Genomic DNA, 25,173 nt, shown 5'->3' with positions numbered 1-25,173 from the left:
TCCTCTTGAATGACTATAACCTGGTTTTAACTGAGATGTCAAGACCTCTTTTGACCTGCAAAACAAAACCCAGTGCCAGTTAGACCGATGCACTACAAGATGACCAACAGTTCAAACTCCCAGCATGGTTGGTGGTTATCAGAAAGCACATGATCGAGTGCTGCTGTGAGCCAGATGTATATGTGAAAGAGTGAATGAGGATCAGTGGATGAGCATTTCCAGCCATTCCTGGTGGAGCAGGAGAGTGTGAGCGGCAGGTTTGCAGGTGTCTGCAGCTACAGACCCGGAGATGCAGTTAAGTGTTGATTACCCAGGCAAGAAGGGAGGAGGGGGAGTCAGCACGAGGTGTTAAAGGAGGAGGGAGGAGGGGAATGGGAGGAGGGGGTGGTCTGTGTGAGGATGAGTTTGGCTATAGGAAAGGTGGCACACAGACAGCTGGGAACAACAAATCTATTAAAGCCAACTTACCTAGATTGTGTAATAGCTTCTCTATTGGGGAGAGTATGGAGAGGGAGGAACCGTGGATATGACACATGTTTAAAGAGTCATTGTGGGCTTGTTAGAGCTCAAAACTCGATCACTGTTAGGATGGAAAACGAACACCAGAAACCAGAAACATGCTGGGAACTGCTGTCTGCAGCTGCTCTACCATACACCGTCTAATGCAAACCTTTGGTTTGTATTGGTGGATTGAATGTAGCTGATGGACAAAAAACTGTTTCCTGCTCTGGAGGAAGGATGATGTGGAGACTCAGAAACATCAGGCAGTTACTTTGATGTTTACTGCATGTGGCAAATGACTTGCTCGCAATGTTATAAAAGAAAAACAAAACAAAACACACATTTGGAAAAGTGAAATATACTTTCTAATTAAAAGGTCCTCATTTCATCGTGTCACACTATATGATGCACATTATCAACGGGTGACTGAGCATCACTGCATGCTTTCCTCTCTGCGTAACTGTTAAAGATCAAAGTGCAGATCTCAATGTCTTTGATCAGCAGCAATTTTTTCATTTGTATTTTCATTGATTGACTGTTCAAAAGTTGCAGCTATCAAATCAAGTCAAACCTGAAGTTTCATGTATGTGCTAACTTTTTAACTTTAGATATTCAGCATGTGGTTCCCACACGACTTCAAACATTTAACCCCATCACAACAGTTATTCACAGTCTAATGAAATGAGCGCTATATTTGAACAGAATATATGAAGTGTATATTCAGAGTAGACTACTAACACTCAGGGACAAAACTTATGAGTTGCAGTGCTGCAGCATTAGCTCACTGGTTAACATGTTAACAAGCTCCCTGTTTGGACTATGCAACATTTAAAGATGTGTTGGTGTCAAAGCAGCAACTGAGACAGTGGTTTAGGGTCGCAACATTCAGGACATCAGAAATATTTTGTGGCCTATTTTCACTCACCTTGTTCCTTTTTAAACTCGTTCTCTGTCAGGAAGACGGGCCTCATCAGCTCCCCGACAGGTGGCTGGATCGACACGAAGAATTTCCTGGTGTGAGTGCTGAAAAAGGAGGAACGGTAGTGTCAGGGATTTGTATTTCGTCTTTTGTTCTTAAACTTCAAAGTTTCCCAAACAGCCCTGACCCTGGTGGGATGACAGAAGTGGAATAAGATTTTTTTAATTATACAAGTAAAATATCTGGTCTGACAGTCTGGTGGTAATTTTATGACTGTTTTCAAAACAACAGGAAACTGAAAATGTCCATCAGTATTTCTCAAAGCTTCAGTAGGTGTCATCAATATGTTATGCAAAACCCCCAAAGATTCAAATCAGTAAAGATTAGTAAAGAGTCAATGCAAACTTTCAAAAGCTGCAACTATTAAAGCTTGTGTCCGATAACAGCAATACTTTGGCGAGTTGTTGAGCTTTTTAGTCAGTTAAGCTAGGGTGACCATATTTTGATGTCCAAAAAAGAGGACACTTGGCTCAGTCATGAAGAACTTGCTTAAAGAAACATATTTAAACGATGCCTTCTCTGTGCGTAGAGCTGGGCGATAGAACGATAACGATATGTATCGCGATATAACTTTTACTCGATAGAGAAATTAAGCTATCGCGATAGACCTCGCCGCTCTTGTCCTCAAAGAAAAAAAAAAAAAAGGTCAGCCAAATTAAGTAGCGCAGAGCCGAACCAATCACAGCCGCAGCGTCACGTCGCGTGGCTTGTTACGTACAGCACAAGTGCCAAGCCGCACGCACGTGTGTTTGTTTGGGAAGCAGCCAGCGGGTAATGGAGCCAGCGCGTAATGGAGGAAATGAGTGTGCCGACTAGAAAAATCAACCGAGCGTGACCGAAGAGAAAACAGATGATGGTTTCAATGCCGGAGAGATTGTCGAACGGAAGAGCCAAAGAAGTTCCGTAGTGTGAAGGTATTTCGGCTATTTCAAGTCTGACAAAAAATAGAGTAGCGTGCACTGTAAATGTGCCGAAAGCAAGTCTGGAAATACAATAAACTGGAGCATGCGTCACACTGTGCGCCACGTTATTGTTTCGGTGAAATGAATTTCTACAATACTGTTAATTCTACTCTCTGCAGTGTTTAAATGCTTACATATACACACAGTTACTGTCCCTCCACACATACGACTCTGTTCTGCTTCTATGCCCCAGCTTTGTTTACTTTTTCCCACCGAGGCTTCTAGACTTCTGATTGGCCAACATTTCTGCACGGTTAGGAATCTAGCGCCACCTGCTGCTTTGGCATGTTCATAGCAGCGTTTTCCTTCATTTCTGCCTTTATGTGTGGACGGGATTATTTTTTAAAACGAAAACGGAAAATCTCCGTTTTCAAAAATACCCGTGTACGTGTGGACGTAGCCTCAGTCTCTGACTGGAAGCGCTAATTCGTCATTCGGCTTTTGTCAGACTAAAGTAACTGTTAAAACTGTTTGAAAAGCTAAGCTATACAACAAGGAGAGATTGAGAATTTCCTTTTAGTTCTCAGTTTATTTGATATTGACAAAAGTTAGTCAGTTTTGTCTGTTCTTCTGTAAAACAAACTAAGATTTGTTTTTAGAATTAATATTTTGTTTCTAAGTGGAATTGACAATTTAGTCTGTTTTGTTTGTTCTATTTTGAAACTTAAACGCTTTAGCGGCTGCCTTTTGTGTAGTTTGCAATATTTGCCTTTATTTATCTGAAAAAGTCTCATGTTCCTTAAGTACATCTACCCTGTTGAACTTATTATGGGAAATAAATATTTAAATAAAAACAAGCTGCTGATTATTTCACATTTTACTTGTGAGCAACGGCACATTTAAATCTTACAAATATAGTTATTTGGCTTATATCGTGATAGATATCGTTATCGCCTGAAATGAAAAAAACATATCGTGATATGAAAAAATCTCATATCGCCCAGCTCTATCTGTGCGGTTAATGAATTGTGAAATAAAATCTGTCATATAGGACCTTACAAGTCAACAAGTGCAAAGAAAATAACTTAAAAACCTCTGGAATTAAATAATGGTACAGAAATAATGCCTCATGTGCATAAGAAAAATTACCAGTACTGGGTCGGTACGAGGGAAATTTCTTTTGCAGTTCGTCTGAAAAGATTCACTTGCGTTTTGGGATCTTTTAAACATCATTAGGCGCGTTCCTGCGCGCTGTCTGTCCCTTCTGTGAGCGCAGAAAAACTTACAAGTGCTCACAAAGCAGCAGTTCGGGGATGACTTCAAACACATGGGTCCTCTGTCGGAATGTAGGAAAAACCCGGACATTTTTATCAATCTCGAAAATTGTGTCAAGCCAGCCTCCAATTCGAGACTTGCAGTCAAGCCAGCCTCGAGTTTGTTTTCTGCTCCCTGTGTATTCAAAGTATTACGGGAAGGGAAACCGGATTTCAAAATAAAAGCCAACTTCGAGTGAATTAACAGATATGTTAAGAACATACACTCAACAAAAATATAAACGCAACACCTTTGTTACTGCTCCCATTCCCCATGGGATGGACGTAGAGACCTAAAATTCATTCCAGATACACAATATAACCATCCCTCCCAAACAGTGGTCACAAATCAGTCCAAATGTGTGGTAGTGGGCACATCTGCTATATTGAGATAATCCATCCCACCTCACAGGTATGCCACATCAGGATGCTGATCTGACGACATGAGTAGTGCACAGGTGTACCTCAGACTGCCCACAACAAAAGGCCACCCTGGAATGTGCAGTTTTTTGCGCTATTGGGGGTCTGGGGACCCAGAACCGGTCAGTATCTGGTGTGACCACCATTTGCCTCATGCAGTGCAACACATCGTCGCATGGAGTCTATCAGATTGTCAATTGTGGCCTGTGGAATGTTGGTCCACTCCACTTCAATGGCTGTGCGAGGTTGTTGGATATTCGTGGGAACTGGTACACGCTGTCGTATACGCCGGTCAAGCACATCCCGAACATGCTCAATGGGTGACATGTCCGGTGAGTATGCTGGCCATGCAAGAACTGGGACATTCTCAGCTGCCATCTGCCCTGAACAATGTGAACCATGATTCATCCGTGAAGTGCACACCTCTCCAACGTGCCAGACGCCATCGGATGTGAGCATTTGCCCACACAAGTCTGTTACGGCGACGAGCTGGAGTCAGGTCAAGACCCCGATGAGGACGACGGGCATGCAGTTGAGCGTCCCTGAGACGGTTTCTGACAGTTTGTGCAGAAATTGTTTGGTTGTGCAAACCAATTGTTCCAGCAGCTGTCTGGGTGGCTGGTCTCAGACGATCTTGGAGGTGAACCTGCTGGATGTGGAGGTCCTGGGCTGGTGTGGTTACACGAGGTCTGCGGTTGTGAGGTCGGTTGGATGTGCTGCCATATTCTCTGAAACGCCTGTGGAGACGGCTTATGGTTGAGAAATGAACATTCAATGCACGGGCGACAGATCTGGTTGAGATTCCTGCTGTCAGCATGCCAATTGCACGCTCCCTCATTGCTTGTGGCATCTGTGGCATTTTGCTGTGAGACAAAACTGCACATTCCAGGGTGGCCTTTTGTTGTGGGCAGTCTGAGGTACACCTGTGCACTACTCATGATGTCAGATCAGCATCCTGATGTGGCACACCTGTGAGGTGGGATGGATTATCTCAATATAGCAGATGTGCCCACTACCACACATTTGGACTGATTTGTGACCACTGTTTGGGAGGGATGGTTATATTGTGTATCTGGAATGAATTTTAGGTCTCTACGTCCATCCCATGGGGAATGGGAGCAGTAACAAAGGTGTTGCGTTTATATTTTTGTTGAGTGTATTTGGCTTCAAAATTTAAACATAACACAATTACCAAAGGCCTTCGAAACATGGTGTCCAACCAGATACTTGCTGAGAACAACATTGCCTTGGCCCTGGTGTGGGTCAGTAGATGTCTTAAATTGCAGTCTCTGATAAATGAGAATTTGGCTCCCTGGCACTTTCATCTCGCATGATGGCATTTGGTTGATAGTTCTTAAACTGTGATGGTGTTGACTTCATCAATATAGGAGCCAGACAAAATAAACAGCATTTTTCCATTTTAGAGCTTTCTGAAGTCATTGAAAACGCACACCGATATATGCTCAATTTGAAAGGGCCATTATTTTGAAAGGCAAAATAAGAATGATTGATATTGACATGGTATCACTATGGGGTTGTATACACTCAATATAGACTGCAACTAGTCTGTGGAAACATGAGTTTTCCATTCTCAATTAATTAAAAGAGTAGTTCAAAAATAAACATTCAGAGGGCTTTTACTTTGAAATCCAAAAGGAGATGGCTTTAATATTGGCATGTTGCTACTAGAATACTGGGGTATGTCATTTGTATCCAACATTAGAGTGTGCAAACAAGACTAATTGATATTTGTGAATGTGCTCTTAATTTACTGGAAGTCGGCCTTCATTTTGAAATCATGCTTCTGGAGCTTTTATTTTGAAATCAGGTTTCCACGTCTTTTGCCATAATACTCAGAATACACAGGGAACGTAAAACAAAGTGGAGGCTGGCTTGACACCAGTAAAAGTGGACGGTTGGTCACCCTAGTTAAGTGTTGATGCTAGCCTCAGCTGCTTTTAACTGGTGTTAGTGAAACTTTCTTTGAAGCAGATCCAAGTGTTGGGCTTGGACCGGAGCCGGTCTTATATACTTATTAATGAAAAGCACATCAGTTTGTTGGAAGACATAATTGCACAATAATCTGTGTATATTTATAAGTACAACTATTTTTTTTCCCATTAACCTCAAAATGACTGCCTGTAGCTTTATAGAAATTCAGAAACCACTGGAGTGTTTTCTCTGATATTATTAAACGTGAACTGAATCAAATCAAGAGTTTTTCCAAATAATTAACTAACTTCCTGTCTGTATATCAACGTATCAGTGGCTTAGCAGACTGCAAATGCAAATCTAGCAAATCCCAAAAATGAAGCAGACCGGCAACCAGAAGCAGGACTGCACAGGAGGTCTACCCTCTGTAATCAAGAGTCCGTCTCACCACAGCTGGAAGTTTGCTGCTTGCGTTGAATCACAGAAATCGATGCCCATCACAGCTGTGGCCGTCTCACCTGCCGGAAGTAGCTCTGTGGACATGGAGGAAAGAAAAAGCCTTTAGTGTTTCCACACAAAAAACAGGCACAACTCTTAAAAGTCACATGAAAAACCGAGACAAAGATTAGGATGTGAATGTTCATACTGAAACATCTGAGACGTCCTTGTACAAAAAGTGTCCTCTAAGAAGAAAACTGAGATGGAGGCGCTGCTGACAACTTCAAAACTGCCACACTTTGTTTTTCTCTAAGTCAAGTCAACCCTGATGGACATGTTAAAATGCTCAACTCGAGTGATGTAAGGTTTAAATTTAAGGGCACATAACTCGTGGCATGTGTGCCGGCTGTAGCTGATGTCAGGCCTCAGGTAGGGACATTCAAGTCACTGAACTGTAACCACTGCGCCCATATTTATGGTGTTTTGCAGCTTTTTGATAGAATTACATGAGTAATATTATTGGTTACTGAGTGGCAGAGCTAGTTCAAGACATTTTGGTGAACAAAGTTACAGTGTTTTATCAGTTTGTGGCTTAACACTAATTATCAGGATACTGGTGTCTATGTGGTTGCCCGTGTACAGGTCATAGAGGCAGCTTGCAACCTGTTGCCGTTAGGTGAAAGGACAGAAATCCATCAAACTTGTATTTCATGTTGATAATAAGTTTAATGGAGGAATTTAAATGTGCTGATATGTATATTTTAATATGTAGCAGGCTGATGGTCCCCTTCTTGTCTATGAACAAACTTAAATTAGAATTTTCAACTTCATAGTCACAAAAATTCAGCATCTTATTTACAGCTTTCCCTGAAGCAAAATTATTGTAATAGAAAAAACACCGACATCTGCAACAAGTACGTCTGTTTTATCTGGTGTAATGAACAGTGCAGTTTCCAAGCACTGCCAGCAGGGTTGTATTTCATATGTCCGTGCATGTACACAGTGGACAATCTCACACACCGATCTCTGGGAACTCCTTGACCCTCATCCCAGACTGGAGCTTCACATCCTCTATGTGCAGGTTCTTGGTGTCGGAAGAGGCGCTGTTGGTGAACTGCATCTGCACCGCCACCATGTTGGCGTCAGGGCTGAAAGGCTGCCGGCTGAAACAGTACTCCACCGACAGACCCTCACCCGTGATCCGGTGAAGCAGCTCGTAGCTCTTCAGCGCGCTGGAGGGAGCAATGGTCTGTAAAAAGACCCCTCTGGTTTGTCATCTGCTTTAGTTCCCCCCCCCCCTCTTCATTTTCATTTCATCGCTTCACTAACAGAGAATAAAGATGTCAACAAGCAAATAATATGAAACACTTACTGCTGGGGAGAGGACAGAGTCAGACAAAGACAGCCCCTCCAGGTCGGTCACGAGGCTGTTGGATAGGAAGGTGTTGACCGGTGTGACTTGTGGTGAGGGAGCAGGTTCAACTAAGAAAGAAAGAAACAAGACACGGATGATGTTCCCAAATTCAGACCAGTGTGCAGTCATCTAATGGATTTTTTTTCCTTTGGCATCTTTGTAGAATGTGAAGGGGTTTAGGTGTGAATTAGCATCTCCAAGTCTGGTTGAGAGATTAAGTATCTTGGACGGTTTGTTTATGAATGAGGGGAGAGCATCGGTTTAATGGAAGCTCTACTTTCCTACCTATTCTGTGGACACATCTGTGGGTGGTGACCAAACCCTTGAGCTCAGTCATCTAAAAGGGGCTCAGATTATAGCTGCTGCTCCTCAAAAAGAGCTAATGAGATGGTTCAGGCATCTGAACTGCATCTAATTCAGAAGTGGTTTGTGCATTTTGAAATGGGATGAGATTCTCAGATGAAAGAGATGAAGACGGTTCTGGGAAGAGGTAGATGTGGACACCTCTGCTTAGACTGCTTTCCGTTCTAAAGAGAGTGCCATACATTTTCTACTGTCTGAGAAGAAAAGCTGGAAAGATCGAGAAAAAGAAACAAAAACAACTTACAATCATCAAGGTCGAGCAGAGACATTTCTTTCTTTTCTTTCTTGCTCTCTTTCTTGAGAGGCTTGGGAGGAGGTTTAGATTCAGCCGTCTGGAGAACAAAGAAAAACTGTCACGAATAGACGCTGTTCATGCTGCTGTATAGGAAAAGGGGCACAACTGCGCTCTCTTGTATTTTGAAATGCTAAGGTTATGAGAATTTTAGTGGCTTCTTAGATACAGGCTGTATCAAAAAGAATAATCTGGTTTAAAAGTGCTTTTATTCACCGCTAACGATAGAAACACGCACCGATGGAAAGAGCGGATTCCTTAGCTTCACATGGTTGGTGGTAGGTAGCATAACAACAGCAGGGGCTGTGTGAAACCTTATATTCAGTCATGTACTTCTATATTTATTGCAAGCTTCTATGTGCATTACTTAAAAAAGAAAACCCAGCCTTTTTAAATCTGATGATTGTTTTTGATGCACCCTGCTGCTGTGCACTTTCTCTGTAGTTAACCCTGGTTTGCACCTTTTTTTTCTTCTTGACCTCAGCCTCTGACTCCGAGTCTTCAGACTCTGACTGGCTGCTTTCAGACTCGCTTTCCTCATCTTCGTCAGATTCAGACTCTGACTCGCTCTTGCGCGGTTTACTCTTCCTCTGGTGCTTCCTCTCTTCTTCTTCGCTGCTCTGCTCACTGTCAAAGGAAACCAGAGGTCAAACTTCCCCCAAGGAGTCAAACTTTATTTTCTACAAACAAAGCGACCACCAATTCTAATAATAACATCCATAGTCCAGCAAATATGCCTGACATGGCATGCAGTGTAAAGCAGTCTACCTTTCGCTTTCTTGCACTGGCTTCTTTAGATCTTTCTTTTTTTTCTTCTTTTGTTCCTCTTCCTCCTCCTCTTCTTCTTCCTCAGACTCGGAGGCTTCCTTACTCTCTTCGCTCTCTGATCCCGACCCGCTCTCCTCGCTGCCACTGCTGCTTTCCGAGCCACTGGCAGAGTCTGACTCTGTGGAGGGAGAGGTCAGAGGTTAGAAAGGCTACACAGAGTAAGTGTGATCTGAAGGCTGTTGGTATTCACATCTTACACGGCGTCCTCTGACAAACAAAGCAGCTGGGACTGAGTGAGTCTGCGTGTTAAACTGTTTTACCATCAAAAAGAGTCGAGCTCATCAAAACCAGAGAGGAGATCAAACTTTTATTATCCTTTGTATTATTGATGCCTCAGACACTTTTTTCCTCCAGAGGTGAGGAAAAAGAAAAAAAGATAAAGCAGAACTTTTAACTGACATTCTCAGATTTTCTTTCAGCGTGAAGCTGAGGCAGACACATCAGAAACAACTAAAGACAGAGGTGTTTTATGCTACACCCGCACTCACAAAACTGCATATTGTCTATAATATTATTGTAGCCGATGATAGTTTCTGCAGCAGTAATAGTGAGGAATATTGATAATCTTCTTAAAAGAAGATTATCAATTAAAGATAACTGATCAGATGGAATCAGACATTTAGGGGTTTACTTTCTGTTTAATGTGAAATACTGTTGAGGTCAACAGATATTCAAAAGCTAGTAACAGTACCGATGTTTCAGTCAGTACTGCTAAAAGTAAGAATAATATGAAGCTCTTAAAAGAACATAAAACTATATTCAGAGTACAGGGATAATATCCAAATTAGCACTTCATACAGTAAAGGCCACAACGTATTTTGCAATTTCCCAAAAGTAATAGGATGTAATTTTCAGTGCCTAAACTTGAGGCTTAATAACTCTTGAAGCAAATTTGTAATATGTTTATTTGGGCTTTTTAGCCTTTATTTAAACAGGACGGGGGAGAAAAGATGGGAAGGCTGGGAGGAAGAGCAGGAGGACGACATGCAGCAACTGGTGATATACCTCACCCTATTTGTATTTTTAAGTGATTTTGGTGTATTTTAGACAATAAGAGACAAAATTATACTGGAAGTAATGAGGCTTTTCTATATTTCCCCATCTTAAGGTGTTATTAGAGTTATTTTAAGGTTGAGGGATGTATTCCTTAGTAGCTCTACTTCCGCATCTCACGCTGTAATTAATGGGGAATATTTCTATGTACTGAAAATTCCACACTAAACTCAGAAAACATTTTGGAAAATTACACAGGCAGCATTATAAACTGCTACCTAGTGTCTTATTTTACTTATATGATTCAAATCTATTTTTTAAAAATAACATTGTGGCTTTACTAATGTTCACAGAACTGCTTTTAAATGTTAAAATAAGATAATAATGCACTACATTAGGAAATCAGGATCAGCATAATTATACAGGCGTGCTTGTTGCTGTTAATGCACTTGCAGAATAAAGCAGGTGAAAACATTTGGATGAACAGATTTGTGCACTGGGAGTGAATGAGGTCCATGTATGAACAAGACAAGTTTTGTTTCTCTTCAGTTCTGCCTTGAGTCACCTCCAAATGTGGTCCTCAGATAATGATCCTCAATAAAAGCAGAATTGATTTGACTTTTGCTGCCTCACGATACATCATGAGGTCCTGAAACCTCACGAGAAGTCATGAGACAGCACCATATATACGCAGGTTAAAAGCAGCCGTTGACATTCTGAAATTCTTCATTACGTCTTTTCCATTTATGTCACGATGTCACCACCCCTGGCATTGACCAGCTCTCCACACACACTCCTATATAAAAATCAGCAGCCGCTCCCTCACAAATTTTGCTGTCTGTCTCCACATCCTCATCATCACACACTCATTTGAATTTGCTGGAAAATCGCTGCACATCGACTTGTAACCATCAACCCTTGATTGGTCTCTGTGTTTAGTTTTATGCAACATATTTAAACAATAAATTCAAACTCAGTACTGATACTTTCATCTGGTAACATTCTATATTTTTTTCCATTGCCAATAAATCAAAGTACAATACATTTCTTCCGTTCTTCTGTTAATACATTAAATGTGCATTAACCCCCCCGAGAAATAGTCTGCAGCCAATATTGTTATTGCTGTTGAAGTCTCTAGTTGTCTTAGGGCATTATGACCAATTTTAAAGATTTATACAGCTGGACTTGGACCTGAGTGCCACAAACAGGGTATGAAAGTTAGAAAGGATTGAGAGATGGACCTTATTTCTTTAGATTTTTATAGAATTGGTCAACAACACAAATCTCAAGGGCTTGCTCAAAGGGGGTGATATGATTATTAGGACTTATTCTGTGGGTCTTTACAATATAAAGCACATTGAGGTAACAGTTGTTGTGATTTGTAATAAAATTCAATTGATAATGAGCTTATTTTTTGAGACTGTCTCGTTTTACCAGCCCCTACCAAGATCATTCACACTGACTCAAAAGTCTCTCACACAAACACACACAAACACACACCCCTGTTGTGAGCACTACGTATTGAATCAAAAAAAATGACCATGCTATCAGTGCCAGCAGCCTAAAGTTACCACTGTCAGCAGACTCCGTAGGACCAGACTCTCCCTCTGAGTCGGTGTAGAACGGCTTTTCTACTTTCTTCTCCTTCCTCTTCTCACGGCTACTGCATTTGGTCCACTCAGGCACCTGGCATAAAACAAAACGGAAAAAGCGAGAGTACAAACAGTAAGCCTCCAGCCCCGCCTCAGAGAGAAAACCCTCAGACAGAAGCAGAAACGTGGGCAGATAGCATGGCCATGAGTGCCTCTGCCTGGGCGTGATGCAGCCAAAAGAAGCCAGCCATCGCTGCTGCAGATCTGCTCTCAGATCCCACAGCCAGGGAGCAAATTTACACCAATGCTTCAATGGAGCGAGTCGTTTACTTGTTTGCATTAGAGTTTTCTGTTTTTGCACACAAAGACATTAGCACCAGGTGTTGCCTTCATGACCAGTTGCAGAAATGCTTTTCTTGTAATGATATAGGAGCAGTTCCATTAAGAGAAGTGATATCTTTGAGGAGCAGTAACTATCCTCCTACACTTAAAAAGAAAAGGCCATCTGCTTTTTCTGTGACCAAACTCATTAACCAGAGCCATCTGCTAATGAGCACGGACATCTCAGCCCCACTTAATACCCACAAGGAGCCTAATGCTGCGTGACGTGCCTGAGCACCGATCTGCCTGCTGAAAGAATCACTTCTTTAATGGTAGAGACTGAGGAACAGGGTGCTGTGTTTCAGGTAGCTTTGGCTGAGCTAAGCACAGAACAGCGACTACTATATGCGGGAGGGAGGCGTTCAGTTTAAAAGCACTTGGGTTTTTGCGGCTATATGGGTTGAGGCTCAAGAACGTGTGGCTGTTTGCCGCTAACTGACTCACACTTGTTAATGTTGTGACTCTTTCAAGCAGCGTAAAAACCTGGCAGACGTAGGGGAAAAAAAAGATTGGGATGGAGATGAGGAAAAAAGAAGGAAGTGGTTTCTTTCAGAATAAAAGTCAGGAGAGCAAGAGAAACAGGCACAGGAAGGTTTCAGGGGCTAAAAAATAAGAATGTGTGAGAACAGTTTTGGATATCACAGAGACAAAATAATAAGAATAATCCTAAATTTAATTACATGATAACTTTTAAACACAGTATTTGATAAAAGTAATCAAAAGTACAACTTCTGTTGGTAAAAAAATCAACATACTCCAATATAACTACTGGATATACCTTAATACGTACTCATACTGTCAAATTAAAAGTCAACATTAGCATTCACTACTTCACCAATACATCAAAAAAAAATACATGAAATGCACTTAGTCTTCACCAGCAACAAAGTATGATATGCTAGCATGGGTTAGATGGGCAGAATGAAGAGCAGCACAGGTGGAGCAGCAGAGGGGTAGAGGAAGAAATCTGAGAACAAATCACATCAATCAAAAATAAAAAAAAATATCACGTGACAACATTTGTGACGTGATCAGCAAGCGAGTCACAAACTTCATGAAGAAAACCAAGCAGATGGACGGGAGGAGACCTGGAGGAGTCCCCGTCAGCAGGTCAAAATCTTTTGTTTTGCTTTAAGCTCTCACAAGGCTTCTGTTCTATGTTGGCGTCACTAAAAAGTGCACCTGAGTGAAAGAGAAACAATAAAATAAACAGATCTGTTCCTTAGTAGTGTAGATGTTTTTAACATTTAGAAACGTAAAAAAGGTTTTAGCTAACCCCAAAGCAAAACACCCTTCATCCTTCCACTACTGTACTATCTTCACGTGTCACATGACCACTCCTACGATGTCTATTTTCTATAGACCATGGAAGCTCCCCGAGCTTCTACAATGTAGCATAATGTTCATTTCAGTAATCTACCCTGTCTAAATGTTGGCTGCTTATCAAAAGGCACTGAGGCAGAACCAGCCTGGCATTGAGCATCAGCACTTCTGCTTTCTAAAGCAAAGCCTGGAAAAAGTCTTTAAGAATGAATAACTTTCTGTCAGAGGATTAACGTCTACAGCTCTGCTCTCACAATATACCTTCCTGCCAAATATTAATCTTTTCCAGTTCTTGTAGATCCTTTAATTTCACTCCTGCCACTAAATTACTGCTTCAAACTCGTTTTAGGGCAGTGTTTGGACAAACGAACAAAAATCTCATGTGCAGGAGGCACTCATCAGGTGGGTTTGGACAGCATGCACCTGTAAGCTTCACAGGTACATGTTTTCCAAGCTGGCAGGTGGAGAGGTTTAAGATAAGAACATGAAGATTTTTTCTCATGAAACTCGCTATATATTTAAAATTTTCAGCCAATATGAAAGAGAAGTCCCAAAACTGCTGATAAAGACAGTGTGATATGTTTGGAAGCCCCTGTTGGAGCTTAATGATTAAGTAAATCTTGAGACTAGAAGCTTTTTTCCTGAGATTAAGAATTGATTTTGACTGGTCTCATTTACAAATTAGAATCAGCTTTGTTTATAAAATTAAAGAAACTTCTATCCCACTGCTTATTACTAAACAATTTATTGGACCCCTTAAAGCTGAACTCTGTCTGCTTGAAACAAACACAGTGGTCAGTCTTACTTCGTGTGGACTGACAGAGGATTTATCAGAATCAGAATCAGAATACTTTATTCATCCCGAGGGAAATTTGATGTCACCTAAATGGTAAATGGCCTGTATTTGTATAGCGCTTTACTAGTCCCTAAGGACCCCAAAGCGCTTTACACATCCAGTCATCCACCCATTCACACACTGTGATCATTGTGTGATATGAAATGTGTAAATCATTTTGTATAAATGCCAACATCAGCAGTTTAGACGTTAACTGACAGGCAGGGAAGAAACAGAGAGAGCAGTCATCAACGCAAACACCACTGCATTTCCAAACTCAAAGGGAGGGGCACCTCTCGCCAGTCTCCTAGTAAGCCGATCCGCCCCTCTCCGGTGGTTATGACCTCCTCTGTCTGTGGAGGACCGTATAGCAGAAGGAGAGTCTGTCAGAGAGGCTGAGGCTTCAGAAGATTCACTGACCCTCCCAACTTTAACAGCCACAACTTGAGTGGATGCAATGCGAGACTTTCAGAATAACCCAGAGAGGTTTTTCCAGCAGCTGAACTTCAGAGGACAGTACTGAGTGTTTTACAGCTCTGCTTGTTTTTGCTCTTTAACTACAAATGATGTATAATAATGATTTGAAAGGCACACTATAGCTTTTCGGTCTGATTTCTTCCCTCAGCACTCCCTATGTTCTGAAATTTGTGAAATTTAGCTTTGCTGCTGATTACAACTGCATTTTAGCCACGAGATATCAAGAGGGGAATTAAACGAGTCTGACTGGATATAAAAACACACACCTAACTGAACATAATCAGTATTAATAAGCTTAAATATACTCTTAAAACAAGGAAAACTGGCAGATCCCAGCTTTTGGAAGGCTGGCCACAAGTATTGTATGGAAAAAAATAACTTGTTGACTAATTTGCATGCATTTATATCTTCGTGTAACAGCTCATAAATCACTCTAGTAATCTACTGCTCATAACCTTTTTTTTGCTTTAGTGATTCCTTAATTTTTACACTTACAGAGTGCTAGTTTAGCCCACTGGTTGAGTGGGTGACGATATGCAATGCAGCAGAAACGCAGTGGTTTTAGTCCAATATCAAATAAAGGCAAAAATGGCCCCCCTGAAATTTTTTTCATTTTTTCTTCTTTTTTTTTTGTACATTTGCACATTGATAACTATATATAGATATTTACGAATTTGACAGGTTCAAGCAAAGGCAAGTGATGAGCCTGTTGCACCCGCTGCTCTCGCCCTGGCAAAGCTGTCATTTCAGCTGGTCGTGCACGGCTCCGTGTTTGTAACCTCGTGCAGGTGTCACGGCCGGTGCACACGTATTTTTCCTTAGTCACAGCTGCATTACCACACGATAAAAAGCCATCCTGATGACAAAACAACAATTTTCTAAAAGTAAAGATCCACTTGGGAAAACACTGATGTGTTTAACCGGCTAAACTGTACAAACATCATGGTCAAGAACATGAAAGGCGCCTGTAGCACCACATTGAAATGTGCTTCACACTTAAAGAGACACGACATGGATTACTGCGTTGTGTGTTAAAAAGCAACATTATTGTTACGAAACACATGTCACAACAAAATCAAGCCTTGAGGTCACTACTGAAATTTAAAGTTTTGTCTCCTTTTCTTCTTTTTTTAGATGGAGTAGTGAAAACACTCAAGTCTTGATTTCACGTTAATTTAACTGATGAACCGATGGCACATGGAGTGAATGGGATGGAGAAGAAGAGGAGGCTTTGGAGATTTGGGCTGACAGACTTTTGTGTTTTAAGTATTGACTAAACATTAATACTACTGTCAGCATGCTGCTGTTAAAATCTGTTCTCTTCTCTATCGCATGTGCTATTGGCTCAAACAGCTGTCAGGAAACATCTGGATGGGGCGAGTGAGCTGCTGCTGAACAGAAGCGAGTGCAGCAGAGAGGATGAGGTGGAGCTTCATGCCACTGACTGTTTCTATAATGATTCGGGTGTTCTCAAATTAGGCACTTTCTGTCTAACATGTTCTCTCATTAATATGAAAATAATCCTCTTTTCTCCTTTGTGACTCATTCTCCTCCATGGATGGGGAAGTTGTTAAGCAGCATCCATTTTGAAGTAGATGGAGACCAAAAAGGATGAGCTGTTAATGCTAATGAGCTGTAAGCAAATGAAAGATGACCAGTGAAAGAGGAATCAATGTTATATTGGAGTTAGTGTCAGGCTCTGGTGACTCTGTCCAACCCCTCTGAGGCACTGCTCTGGGGAAGGAGCAACTCTCGCTCCCCTCCATTCTTTGGGGCCCCCAGAGGGCCCCTGTGTCTCTGTGTGTTACTGTTCCCACTGCACGCACAGACTCCTTCACCTCCACGTTGCGCACGGAGGGGTCAGGGGCAGCTTCAGGCCAGTCAGGCAACTCCTGGTAGCCCCCAGCCTTGGCATTCAACAGGTGGGAGAGTGAACCCAACTGGAAGTGGTCTCGATCTGCAAAAAGAAGGAAAAACAATGCAAGCACACACAGAGATCAGTGCAACAGAAAGAGCAGAGTCACTCTTATCATAACACAGAATCACAAAGTTCTGAGAAAGAACTTCAACAGCTTTGAATTTAGTTAAGCTCCACTTCAAAGTCATCTCCTTGTGCACCTCTGGACCCAAATCCTTTTTTGACTACATGCATGTGAACTCAAACTGAAGAAAACATTAACTTGTGTGGACCACTTCCATTTACAGCCCAGAGACCAAACAGGAGTTATTAGTGGAATTCAATTCAATTCAGTTTTACTTATATAACACCAAATCACAACAACAGTCACCTCAAGGCACTTTATACTGTACAAAATTCAGACGGAAACCTCAACAGCTGGATGACACCCCGTGAGCAAGCACAGGTGGGAAGGAAAAACTCCTTTTACAGGAAGATACCGCCGGCAGAACCAGGGACTGGTAGGGACGGCCATTTAGCCCGACAGGTTGAGGGAGAGGGGAGGGAGAAAGAACAAAGGACAAACAGCTAGAAGAGTGTCTAAGTGTTAACTGTGTCCTCCGTCCCAAAGTTGGAGGATCGCTGTTTCAAAGAAGAAGAGTGTGTATCACAGAGGGTACAAAGTGGCAAACAGGGAATTAAACCAAGGGAGAGTTCTGGAAATACAGACACCCTGGAAGTGATCCAGAGGAGCACAAGGAGATGACCTCAAAGAGGAAATCGGGATGAACTTTTAAAATCTCAAATCTCAAGACTTTGCTCTGTAATATGAGGATGAGTGGATTCTCCTGTCTTTGTTATGATTACTGTCAGGCTGCTGCCACGTGAAGATCAGAGAGCTGCAGGCAAAACCGCTGGATGTACTTTAGATGAATAAAAAGATGGACAGAATGTTCATGTGAAGAATAAAAATGCTCCCGGTGTAAGGACAGACTCACAGTTACAAAAAAGATGCGTGAATGCTCTGGATGACCTTTGGCTTTTGTAAAACTGTATCCTCAAACAGCTCTTGGACACATGGAAAAAAATCCCTCGTTCATTATTTCCAAGCTGTTTTGTAGATTTAAAATTGGAAGAAATTGAGATAATAATCCCTGGAAGCTTAAATCACAATACTTGTGGAAAAAAAGGATCTTATTTGTGTTGATATCTGACTGAGTTATGACTCTGAGAAGGATACGTTATATCTGATGCGGAGCCGCTGCTGCAGCTGCATCTGCTGGCTGTGTAGACCAAAACAGCCCATAACTTCCTCTTTCTTTCACTTTAGCTGTTTTTGCCTCAGGTGTCTCAACGTACAGAGAGACACAGAGCAGCAGGAAATTATGGCTCAATTTTCTGTTTAATTGATTGTGACTGTCTCATTTTTGTTAAGGCGGTTCATGACTGATGGTAATTAAACGCTAATAACATTGCTCAAACTATTTCTGCCATTATAATTTTCAAACAGCCGCAATACAAGTTCACAAACTAGAAAACAAAACTTACTGTTGACTTGCTTCTGTACCTTTAAAAGGAGACTCAAGGACGGGTGCAGGTTTGAGGGCGAGGAACAGCTTTTTAGCATACTTGCTTAGGGCTCCACTCTTCTCGGTGGGCACGATGAGTTGGCGAATGAAGCGTGCCCGGTCGCGGATGTCGTAGTTCTGGTCGTATTTGGCCAAGTTGAGAACATACTGCGTCAGCAGTTTAGTCTGAGGGGTGAAGGGACACGAAAGGAAGGTGGAAGAACAGTAAAACAACACCTTATCTACTGCGTTACGTGCATGTGCAGTGTGGGAGTGTATGTAGCTGTGGATTTGTTTGAGAGGGTCTAAGAGGATAGGACTACTGCATTAGTCTTGAGCCACCTCTCGTGTCGTAATATTTTATTAGAACATAAAAAAAAGATGTGACTCACTGAAATGTGCAAACATACATGGGAATACTGTATAAGGCAAAAACAAGAAGCTCGAAAGTCAGTATTTGGTATCACTATTCAAGAAAAGTTCTCCTTGTTTCTTGAAGGACATTCAAAGCCCTTCTATGGATGTTGGCTGACCTTTGGTGCAGTTTTCTGTCACGATGAGCTCACACTGCTTCAGAAGTGCTGAGGCCCAAGCTCTAGGAAGGCCAATCCATAATTGACAATTACGAGGACACACCTGTGTGTTTTCTTATCCAGGTATGATTTTACTGTACAGGAAATGTGTTTGGTGTCCTGCTAAAAAGGACCTAAGCCATTGCAGGTCAGACAATCAGATGGTACTGCATGGTGGATCAAAGTTGACAGTCTTTTTCTGCATTCGTAATTCCATCAGTTTTAAGAAGATCTCCATCACCACTGGCTGAAATGCAGCCCCATACCATGACAGAGCCTCCATGATGTTTTACAGGTACTTGAAAGCAGTCAGAAACGAGCGCTGGACTGAAAATAAGTGGAAAAGAAATACTTCCAGAAAGCCTGGAGAACTTTTGCTGAAGACCACTTCAAAAAACGACTCTTTAGAAACAGGAATTAGGTGTTCTCAAATGACTCAAGTCTGTTTGTTAAATGAATGAACACATTTTAAACACAGACAGACTTCCTGGTATGAAACTTTCACAAAGAAAAACCAAAGGCATGTAAATATCTGGATACACTGACATGTTTCTGGTTTCATGGATTCCTGTAAGACCTCATCACGTTAAAAGAAAAAAACATAATTGGTGATAGGAGATTGGTGAAGGTTTGCAACTAGTCTGCAACTAATTTATAAGAAGACAGAGTCCCTGATTGAAAGCTTACTTGAATGATAAAGCTCAACACTTTTTTTGGAAACCATTTGAAAATTGACTCTGAATGTGACATATTTGAGTTTTCTTTAACTTGGTCTGCATTGCAGAAAAAATCTAAGAGCACTTTTAATGAAGATATGCAGCGTAATGACTGTGTGAGAGCGTCACTGGCTTTATTTCTAGACTGCAAATTTACACAGTGCATATGTGTAGGTGGCAACAATGTCCCAGGTGAGACTGGAGAAGGCAGGAAGAAGAGTGTGTGTGGACGCCACAGAGGTGTGTTTAGTGCGTTCTGTCACCTGACAGCAGCCTTGTTCACACAAACTAAATGAAAGCCAACATCATGCTCAGTCATTTATGCACAATACTGCAAGATCATTTTTAAAAACAACACGTTGGATATTGAATATAATCTCAAATGTTTCTTTTTTTGTGATGGTGATGATTTGAATCAGCAGACCTTGTTGATGTGTATTCACACTTATTATCAGGGAGAGGCAGCCAGACTATCACCATCCTGAATCCTCCCAGCTGCACCCTGCTGCTGTAAGCAATGAGCCTAATTTAATTAAAGATTAGATTTTGCCTTTACAACAGTGTCTTTGCTCACTAGCACAAATATCACTGCTGACTTGAATTTTCAAGACAAAGGGGATATTTGAGTAATTTATTCTGTGAAGTGAAATTAAATGTGTGAGTTGAAATGTTTTTATTCTGGATTAAATTCCTCTTCCTCTAAAATGTTCATACAAATGGGTCAGACTTTCCTTTCAGGTGTACCTTCTGCCACAAGTTTGTTTCTAATAAATTCAAACTTTTGGGGTTGAAACTGGTGTATTTATAACACCAAAACAAAACAACAGTCACCTTAAGGTGCTTTTATTGTAAGGTAAAGAATCTACAATAAGAGAGAAGACCCCAACAATCAGACGACCCCCTATCAGCAAGCACTTGGTGAAAGTGAGAAGGAAAAACTCCCTTTTAACAGGGAGAAACCTGAAGAAGAACCAGGCTCAGGGCAGGGCAGCCATTTGTTGTGTTGTTGTGACCAATTTGTGGGTGAGGGAAGGGAGACAACAAAAGGACAGCCATAAATACTAGTGACAGAAAAACATGCCATTCCCACCTGTTTGGAGTTGGTCAGATATAGCTTGGCTGCCAAATTGATGATCTGAAGCTTCACAATGTCCTCTTCATTAGTGAATGACTTGGCCATCTTCCTTAGAACATCTGGGGCGATCTTAGGTACATGCTCACAGTATTCTCCAATCAGCCACAGGATACTTGCCCGTGCCATTGGCACCTGAGAACACAGGTTGATAGCAAACTAACACTGCTACTACAGAGGGATATGACTGGCAGAAACAGGTTTACCGTCAATGTAAACGGTGGTTCAAGAGCCCGAGTCAATTAGTGAACACTTAGTTGACACCTGGTTTATAATAATAGATACTGAATGAGGCATTGAGGTAAGCTACCATCTGCAGGTCATGAAAGAGACTCTTACCTGAATGTTGTCGGTCAGTTTCGCCATGTGCTTTATGATGTCGCTGTGCTTCTCCGGCTGCATCTGCAGCAGCTTCTTGATAACAACCACTGACTCGGCAACCACCAACTCTGCACAAAAGAAAGAAGAGTCACTCGTTGAAATCAGAAATGAACAATAAATACATACTTTTAAACATCACTACTGCTCCGAGTCAATGTGTGGAAAGTATTCAGCATTCATTTACCAGTTCATTCACACTAGAAATTCACACTGTTCACTTCATTCTGTATATTTGTTCAACTGTCATGACATTAAGACATGACCAAGACAACCTGCTGAAGTTAAAAAACGAGCAATGCAGTGAGGAAGAAAGGTGATTTAAATGATTTTGAACGTGGTATGGGTCTTGATGCCAGACGTGCTGGTTTGAGTATCAGAAAGTGCTGATCCGCTGGGATTTTCCTGCATAACCAGTAACCTATAACCAAGTTACGCTGAATGCATAACACAGATGGGCTACAGCAGCTTCAGACCACAGCAGGTGACTGTACTGACACCCAAGAACAAGAAACTGAAGCTGTAATTCACACGGGATAAAACTGGACAATAGAAGAGTGGAAAAATGTTGCCTGGGCCGATGACTCTCCATTAATGAAACAACATTCAACAACAATCAGAGCATGAAAAATAACATGAAAGCACAGATTCAACCTGCCTTGTTCAGGATCCTGGTGGTAAAATGGTGTTGGGGGATATTTTCTCGACACATTTTAATCCCCTTAGTATCAACTGAGCACCATTTAAATGCCACATCCTACCTGATTATTGTTGCTGGCCATGTCTACCACTTTCATGACCACAGTGTACCCATCTCCTGATGGCTGCTTCCAGCAGGATAACATGCCATCACACACATCAAACAATCTCAAACTCATATCTAGAACATGAGAACGAGTTCACCGTACTCCACAGTCATCAGGTCTCGATCTATTTGATTAGATTTTTTGGAATGTATTTTTCTCTTTTTACTTTTAAGTCTTGTTTTTGATGTTATTTTGCCATCTGTTCATACAATATGTACAGTTTAAAGAGTGTCTTATACTAACAAATAAAAAGACTCACCATCTCGGTTGGAGAGCAGCTGCACAAGACCGTTCAGACATGTGTCCCTCACCTCGCTGATGTTGGTAGCACAGCGACCAATGGCTTGGATTGTTGCAGCCACAAAGTCTTTATCCATGCTTTTAATATATGTCTGCCAGAAAAAAGCAGCCACTCTGCATATTAATTCATACAGGAAGACAAAGTTGGTTGCTGACTGACTGCTCTTCCTAAAACATGACTTATATTTTTTAATTGTACCTGAAATTCTCTGAGGATGGTGGAAATGTTTGTCTCGTTGGCCAGATTGGTTAGAACCTCCAGCTGCAAATAACAATAATAAGAATCCATCATGTTCTCATATCTCCACAAACTGCTAAAAACTTCTGACCATCTTCAAAAAAAGAGAACAGAAAGCAACCTTTAGGACTTTGATCTGAGTTGGATCTGTTGAGCGGATGTAGAAACTCTTCAGATATGGTTCAAACATCCCCTGTGACACACAAAGACAGGAAGAACCTCCGTGAAGCTTCGTTAGAATAAAAATACCATTTAAACACATAAATATAAAACAGAAGAAAACAGAAACACCAGCTTTAGCTCACCCGTCTCTTAATGGACATTGTTGCCACGTTCTGAAGAACAACATACTGGACTTCACTAAAAGAAGAAGACACAGAGTAAGTAGCGATCGAGGATTATTATCCTGAAAACTGGTAATTATTTTGCTGTCAGAAGAAAACAAAATTTTTGTCTGAGACAGGCTAAGAAGCGAGGGACAAGGAGGAGCTTTCAGGAGGTCTCTAAAAAAATGACAATATGCAATCCTGATTCTTTTTTATCATCATTTCAACATCCTCATGACTTTTCTGTCACTGATCATGACTGAAATCACACCATCACAGACGCAGGACGCATGCATCAAGTGCATCGGCCATTAAATTGTTCCCCTGTTGTTATTTAACCCACTTTAGTGCCTTATTTGGGACGTCTCTCCATCAATACATGGCACTTTAAACAAATGAATTGTATTCTTTACCTGCATCTCTCAGCTTTTAAGTGATTGATAGAGTTTTTAGATTTTACATGGACCTGCTCTGACTTGTTCTTCTTCCCTTGGTATGTCATTACAAAAAACAAAAACAAACAAAACTCTTCTGCAGCTGTATCAAGGAAATCATTAGTATTAAGAGAAGTATTAAATTTCACCACGATTCATAAAGATGTTATTCTCACTTATAATTGAAACTGCTTGCAGTGCTTAGCCGCCAGAGTGCTAACAGCTGAATTTCTAGCTTTAAGGCAGAACAAGTGGCATCTCTACGAGTTGTGTTTTCTGTTTATTTTAACTTTTTTTTTGTCCGATCTGTCAGAAAGAACATATTGTTATTGCTAGTAACAGCTTCAACATCTGGATTTCAAAATTAAAAATGTTGAGGGTAATGTGACCTAGCTTACTTTTTCAAGCAATAATTCTTAATCTTATGCAAAAACTAAAAGAATTCCAAGAGACGTTTCACAATTGGCCTCTACTTGAAACTTCTGGCACGTTTGTAGCTACCCCTGTACGCCACAAAACGTAGCAAGTACAAATGTTTTAAAAACATTCCTGTTAAACATCAGCGCATTATTATTTAAGGCAGTAAATCCATGTGGTTATTATGCGAGCCCGGACGCCACAGAGTCAATAGCAATAAGTCTAATGAAAGATAAGGTATGGTACAATGAATTTTGGACGACTCTCCCACAGAGAGATGCTGGTGTTTGGTCGCTGCTGATTGATGATCCCATTACAACACACCCTGAGCCACAGGACCACTTGTGCAATAAAAAGCTGACAGTGTGCAGGACTTACAGGCAACAGGCCACCGATGTGCGATCATCACTCCTCATGGTTTATGAGTTCATGCTTACTTCAGCTTCACTGGGCTCCCTGTTTAATTTTACTTTCCGCTTCTAGGCATCAGCGATCCATTTTATTACGCTCACTTGTTATTTTGTTGTCATACTGTTTTCCACTTTGCTGAGTTTTGTGGTTGTTAAATCTTTTTTCCCCTCCCATTTAGCTGTGTATTTTTTCGACATTTCAACTTGTTTCCTGTTACTTTCTCCAGAGGGGAGGGTGTTTTAATTTTGGAAAATGGCGATACAGTGATTTGAAAGCAATTTATTTTGAAATTATAGACTGTAAAGCTCACCTGTGGCTCCTCAGGAGACGGACCAGGGCCTTGGCAATCACACCAACCTCCGCTTTAGGGGCCAGATGGAAATACAGCTGAGCCACAGCCATCACCACCTGGATTGTGTAAAGAATGAGAAAACAGAAACTTTTAAGTCTCACACAGTGACATAACCTCCCAATGTAAAAAAAAGAAAGAGGTGTAATGGTGAGTGTTGGGCCATTAATGAGTTTTGTTCTCTATTGAAAATTCATTCATTTTCAGCAGTTAATTACCAAGGCATCACTACCTTATGCTTATGTTGCACTGGAGATGACGAATGTGTTTGGATTTATTCTGCTCATGTGTTAAATATACATGAACAAACTAAAGCAAATACAGATTTGCTCTCTATTTACTGCTCTAGCAGTAAAAAGTTCATTCAAGAGGCAGGAGTTTTAAGATGCTCAATATGCATTGGAAACAGTTCTTACAAAGCAGAATTAATTGTGTAGATCCAATGCAGCATGTTAAAAAAACCAAAAGCGCATATGCACTGGAATGCTGACTGGTTGAAAAGTGGGCCTGAATAGGAAATGGAGCAATATTGGAGTTCCCCATGAAGACGACAAAGTACAAAAAAGCTCAAAAAGCAGCATGAGAAGCACCAAGAGCAGTGGACAGCTTTAATTGTTTCACTTTATGACAATGTTTCCTATGTTTT

The 25,173-nt window shown here is 41.2% G+C and overlaps 1 protein-coding gene across 19 annotated transcripts in view; it reads right to left on the bottom strand.

Annotated features, from left to right (window-relative positions):
• ap3b2 (adaptor related protein complex 3 subunit beta 2) overlaps positions 1–25,173 on the bottom strand; it is a 60,122-nt gene that overhangs the window by 7,064 nt on the left and 27,885 nt on the right. For 4 of the 19 annotated variants that reach the window (XM_082538545.1, XM_082538547.1, XM_082538542.1 and 1 more), the window contains exons 9-25: positions 24,489–24,586; positions 22,896–22,950; positions 22,712–22,783; positions 22,552–22,614; positions 22,312–22,444; positions 21,208–21,317; positions 20,827–21,003; positions 18,448–18,634; positions 16,822–16,940; positions 11,947–12,061; positions 9,323–9,500; positions 9,016–9,181; positions 8,507–8,594; positions 7,858–7,967; positions 7,506–7,734; positions 6,496–6,580; positions 1,427–1,524 (exon numbers count right to left, since the gene is read on the bottom strand). In XM_082538545.1, the coding sequence (XP_082394671.1) occupies positions 1,427–1,524; positions 6,496–6,580; positions 7,506–7,734; positions 7,858–7,967; positions 8,507–8,594; positions 9,016–9,181; positions 9,323–9,500; positions 11,947–12,061; positions 16,822–16,940; positions 18,448–18,634; positions 20,827–21,003; positions 21,208–21,317; positions 22,312–22,444; positions 22,552–22,614; positions 22,712–22,783; positions 22,896–22,950; positions 24,489–24,586 (2,083 nt within the window). Of the gene's footprint in view, positions 1–468; positions 490–1,426; positions 1,525–6,495; positions 6,581–7,505; positions 7,735–7,857; positions 7,968–8,506; positions 8,595–9,015; positions 9,182–9,322; positions 9,501–11,946; positions 12,062–12,792; positions 12,832–16,809; positions 16,941–18,447; positions 18,635–20,826; positions 21,004–21,207; positions 21,318–22,311; positions 22,445–22,551; positions 22,615–22,711; positions 22,784–22,895; positions 22,951–24,488; positions 24,587–25,173 lie in introns of all 19 variants that reach the window. The other 15 variants (XM_082538538.1, XM_082538537.1, XM_082538550.1 and 12 more) reach the window with 7 other exon arrangements.

The sequence above is a fragment of the Aulonocara stuartgranti genome, assembly GCF_965226115.1.
Source record: "Aulonocara stuartgranti genome assembly, chromosome: 7".
Taxonomy (NCBI): Eukaryota; Metazoa; Chordata; class Actinopteri; order Cichliformes; family Cichlidae; genus Aulonocara; species Aulonocara stuartgranti.
This window is presented reverse-complemented; position numbering and strand designations above follow the sequence as displayed.